The following is a 5122-nucleotide window of genomic DNA, read 5'->3' on the forward strand; positions in this document are numbered from 1 at the left end:
TAGGCATTTGAGACTTATGAAATAAGACTCTCAAGGAGGGACTTATAGGGACTTATAGTTGTAATATGGTCTTATAGAGACTTATAAGTCCCAGGAACCAAACAGGTAGGGACTTTTTAGGGACTTGAGACTTATAAGTTGGGACTAAAAAAAGTCCTAAAACCAAAGTTTGAGAAAGCGCTAGGCGTTAATTATGCGTTTGGCCACCTACTTGCGCTTTTCTAGCTTAGGCGTGATTAGGCGCAATTAGGCGCAATTATGCGTTTTCTATATAATTGTACGGATATGGGCAAAAAAGAGCAGTTTGACATAAAAAAAGTGCTAGAATGTAAACTGGAGGTACAATTATAAGTTTATAACCTTGTTCTCTCTCCAATATATTGCCCCTGCCTCTTTGTATGTTGTCCTCTGATCGTCTCCCTCCAATGCATTGTGCAACAGCTAAATACATCATAGAGACGATGACAAGATGTTAGCAGCAGCAACCAACAAGCAAGGAGCAAGCAAAGCATTATATATGAGATTCATCATTCATATATGTAAAGATGTTAGCAGCAGCAACCAACAAGCAAGGAGCAAGCAAAGCATTATATATCAGATTCATCATTCATATATGTAAAATGTAATGTAATAGGCAGAACATATCACAAGTTCACAACTTGAATGAGCAATCAAAGCAAACTAGCAAAGTAGCAAACAAGCAATGTAATAGGTAGAACATATCACAAGTTCACAACTTCACAAGCAAGCATATTACATAACAAATAAAAGTCTTAAACTTGCTTAGTGCTACCAAACCAAAGTACCACGGCCACGATCCACAATAGTCTCACCCGTGACCACTCCATCATAGTCTCTTACATAACAAATAACAAACAAAAGACAAATGCATGAATGCAAATGCATGATAACTTGATCACTTAATGGCATGATGCTGCCAACCATCATGCAATGAGCCAATGATCACTAGCTCAAATGCTCAATGCCTCTCAATCATCCTCATAGTCAATCTCATCTTCATCCACTATCTCCTCATCATCATGATCGGATTCAAACTCCTCCTCCTCAAGGTCTCTCACTCTTGCACTCCTCCGAAGTTGGAGTTGCTCTTGTGCTCCCATTGCTTCACCAAGTAGATCCCATGATATCCCCGTACCCGGATGAACATCTCCATCCTCCTCATCAAGATAAACAACGCTTGCATAATCATCCCCTCCTTCAAGTAGAAATCCTTGAGCTTCGGTAGCATCGGTGCTAATGAGCACATCCCATTTCTTCTTCTCTAGGAGCTTTTGTTTCCTAGACAACATCCTATTGTTGAACCTTATGAAGACCAAATTGTTGCATCGCTCCGTTGTGAGCCTATTTCTTCTCTTGGTATGTATCTACATATTAAACATCATTTTGCATGAGCATATTTAAAAACAAAAACGAGAGACAAATGAGGAGACAAAATTGAGAGAAGAGATAATACAGATTCAAATGCACTCCAGTTTCTTTCACAACCAGAAGAGCTAGAGGTCAGAGAGAGGATTCTCATAGCCATTTCTTTCAAATTTGGTGTTTCTCCTCCATAAAGCTTCCACCAACCAACTAGAAATCGGAGAACATATAGCAGTAGCAAGTTAGTAGTAGCAGCAGCAAAAAGCAGCAGTAGCATGGTAGCAGGCTAGCAGCAGCATCAAGGTAGCAGCAGCAGTAGCATGGTAGCAGCAGCAGCAGGAAGCAAGCATCAATAGCAGCAGCAACAGCAAGAAACAAGCATCAATAGTAGCAGCAGCAGCAAGAAACAAGCATCAATACTTCAATAGCAGCAGCAAGAAAAGAGTAGCAACTAGTGGGCAGGAGCAAGCAAGTATACCGGGGCTGTAGCTTTTATTTTCACATGCTTTTGCAAGCTTCTTTCCAAAAGTTCCTTCTTTGTTTTCATATTTCAGAAACTCATCATTGACAACCAGCATGCAAGTATCATGATCATTTGCATAGTATTGTTCAGCACACTCCTGAAATCCTTCATTTGCAGTGGTAAAGACGGAGCTATCTGCATAACTATAGTGTGGGTTCAACACATATGTGGCCATGTGCAGTGGAGAATCTAGCCTTCCATTCATCTTCTTTTCAACAATGCCCATAGTATCTTTGTAGTTCCTCTCCAAGTTGTTAAATGCCTCCTTCATCTCCCTCTTTGCATTCACCAACTCTCCATACAACCAAGCCATCGATGGCTTAATATCCCCATCAACCAAACGAAGTACTCTCACCAATGGCTCAAACACCTTTATGCATAGGAGCACACCTTTCCAAAAGTTTGCATCCATCACCGTTGCCGTTGCATCCTTGCCTTTCTTTGTTTTCACATTTTTCATATCTTCCCAAGCTCTTTCAACCACCATATACCTTAAAGCATCTTTCTTCTCCAACAAACTTTGCAATGTGAGAAAAGCGGAAGCAAATCTAGTCACCCCCGGCCTTATGATATCTCTCCTTTTTGTAGCAACCCTCATCAATGCCAAAGTCTTGTGATGCGCATAGATGAAGATGGTGAGGTTCTTTGCTTGATCAATTATTGTTTTGAATCTCTTGAGGCTGCCAATTCCTTGGAGCATTAAGTTGATAGTGTGAGTTGCACAAGAGCTCCAAAAGATCTTCGGCCTCTTCTCAAGCAACATTTTCTTGGCTCCCATGTTATTGGAAGCATTGTCCGTCACCACTTGCATCACATGCTCCGCCCCTACCTCCTCAATTGCGCTGTCCACTAGCTGAAATATGACTTCACTTGTATGTGACACATCAGATGTTTCCTTTGATTTGAGAAAACTTGTCCCCCCACTGCAATGCATGCACAAATTCATTATGCTCCTCCTCTTCATGTTTGTCCATGCATCTGTCATGATGGTGCACCCAAGCTTTATCTTCTCCTTCTCACGTTCATCTAACAAACTCTTGGTCCTTGCATATTCATCACTCAACAACTTCTCCCTAAGCTCATATTGAGTAGGAGGCTCATATCCAGGACCAAATTTGCCTATGGCCTCACACATTTGACAAAACTCATCATTGTCAAGAGCATTAAATGGTATGCCTACAAGCAAAGGAACAAAACCATGCAATCAAGCAATCATTTCAAGCACAAGCAAGCAAAGAAATGAAGGACTCCAGAATTACCATGTGAATACACCCATCTAGCAACATATGGTGAACATTGACCTCTTCTCTCCTTGAATAGTGCTTCATTCATACTTAGCTGCTTCAAGGCTTCCTATTTGCTTGATTTACCATCAATAGGACGCACAAACTTGTCCATTGGTCCTAATTTGTTGGGCTCCGATGATGTGCTTCCAACACAAACAGATTCCCTACCATCCCTTGCTTCATTTAGGGCTGTAACATGCACATCAGCCCTCACTTCTGCCGTATGTTTTTTCTTCGCCACCTTCTTTGCCTCATATGCATCAAGAGCTCTCTGGCATATTGCTTTAGCCTCCGGAGTTGATCTTAAACATGAAAGAACGCTTGAGGTGGTGCCTGTGATGTGTAGCTTGAAACGGTTAATTCCTCCGGTGCTAATATGGCCACAAAAGTCACACTTCACCCTCTCCTTGTTTGTGACATCACATAGTTTCCCATAGTTCCATCCAACATCATTGGATTTCCTCTTCAGAGCTATCGGCCTTTCGGACTCTGTTTGGGCGGTGGTGTTCTCTGATGTTGACATCCTATAACAACAAGTCAACAACACAAATTAGCAGCTAGTAGCCACAGACAGCAGCAGCAGCTAGCATTAGCAACAAACAAGTAGCAGCAGCAGCCAGCATCAGCATCAGCTAGCATCAGCAGCAAACAAGTAGTAGCAGCATCAAACAGCAGTAGCAGCTAGCAGCAGCAAATTAACAGCAACATGCAACAGCACCAAGTACTTCTACTTTTACTCTACTAGTAAACAGCACCACTAACTACCACCAGCAGCAGCTAACATCACTTCAGCGGCAACTAGTAGCACCAGCAAAGCAGCAACAGGCAGAAGCTAGCAGGAGAAGGTAGGATCGATGGGGATCTGGGGGCTCACCTGCCTGAAGAGAAGAAGACCAGGCCGCGAGATCCACGGCGGGATGAGGTCGAAGGCCAGCAACCGGAGGTGTGGGGGAGGGCCCGAGCAGGAGAGGCGCGAGGAGAAGCTTCAGATCCAGGGCGGAGGGCGTGCTGCTGCCGGCGGCGCGAGGAGAGTCTCGCGGCCCCAAGGAGAGTCCGGCGGCGCGAGGAATGGAGGAGAGGAGACCCTAACCCTAACACGGGCTCGATTTTGACCCTCTGCCTTTCATCCCGTGGCTCCCTGCCTCTTTATCCCGATTCCCCGATGGATCCCCTCTCATCGTTCTGCGCCATTAAGCGCCCGTTCCGCGCTGTTCCGCGCGCTTAAGCTCGCCTCAGCGAGAAAAGCGCTCCGCCTAGGCGTGCGTCGCGCCTTTACGAGCGCACATGGCCTATGCGAGGCGGTAGGCCAGCGCCTTGCGCGTAGGCGCGCATAAGCGCTCGATTAAGCGCGCTTTCCCGAACTTTGCCTAAAACTTATGAACCAAACAGGGCCATCGTTGGATCGGCGATAGGACTTCAACGCACGGCTGCCGCGACACACCTTCCCGTCGCGCCGTGCAACCGGATGGACCATGGGAATCGAGCCGACCCCGTCCCGTCGTGGTGCTGCCCGAACCCAGCGCGGTCGCCATCGACCCGTCGCTCCGGCATCGGGCGTGGCCTTAGAGCATCTCCAGCAGCCGCGCCAAACAAGCGCCGCATCGCAAATTTGGCCATTTTAGCGCGCGCGCAACTCGACGGGTTGCTCCAGCGGGCGCGCAATAACCGCGCACAGTATAAGGAGTTGGGCGCGCGGTCGGATTCACTATCTCGCGCGGTGTATTTGGGGCGCCCGCTTCCGCGCACGGCACACTCGAGCGCTCGCGCCGCACTCTTTCCTCTCCGCCTCCTACGCCCCGCGCGCGCCGGCGCCGGCGAACTGCACCCATGAACGCACGCGCCGGCCCCCCGCTCACCCCATGAGACGCAAAAGGAGTATGTCAATCTTGCCTGTGAAGAAGTCTTGATCCAAAAAAGAGCCATGGTTCGT

The 5122-nt window shown here is 46.7% G+C and overlaps 1 protein-coding gene across 1 annotated transcript; it reads right to left on the reverse strand.

Annotated features, from left to right (window-relative positions):
• Window positions 1-993: 993 nt before the first annotated feature.
• LOC123149390 (uncharacterized) lies at window positions 994-4355 on the reverse strand. Its single transcript, XM_044569044.1, has 4 exons — window positions 4067-4355; window positions 3166-3716; window positions 1862-3082; window positions 994-1385 (listed from the first exon to the last, which is right to left on the reverse strand). The coding sequence occupies exons 2-4, from the start codon at window positions 3236-3238 to the stop codon at window positions 1363-1365; spliced, it is 1317 nt and encodes a 438-aa protein (XP_044424979.1). The 5' UTR covers window positions 3239-3716; window positions 4067-4355; the 3' UTR covers window positions 994-1362.
• Window positions 4356-5122: the final 767 nt, after the last annotated feature.

Source organism: Triticum aestivum, chromosome 7A (assembly GCF_018294505.1).
Source record: "Triticum aestivum cultivar Chinese Spring chromosome 7A, IWGSC CS RefSeq v2.1, whole genome shotgun sequence".
In the NCBI taxonomy this organism is placed as follows: Eukaryota; Viridiplantae; Streptophyta; class Magnoliopsida; order Poales; family Poaceae; genus Triticum; species Triticum aestivum.

Bases quoted from the DNA above. Each gene is read 5' to 3' on its own strand.
- LOC123149390 (XM_044569044.1), bottom strand. From the start codon at position 3,238: ATGAATGAAGCACTATTCAAGGAGAGAAGAGGTCAATGTTCACCATAT. The intron at 3,083-3,165 runs GTAATTCTGGAG...CTTTGCTTGTAG, and splicing joins TAGATGGGTGTATTCACATG to GCATACCATTTAATGCTCTT. The intron at 1,386-1,861 runs GTATACTTGCTT...TTTAATATGTAG, and splicing joins AAATAAAAGCTACAGCCCCG to ATACATACCAAGAGAAGAAA.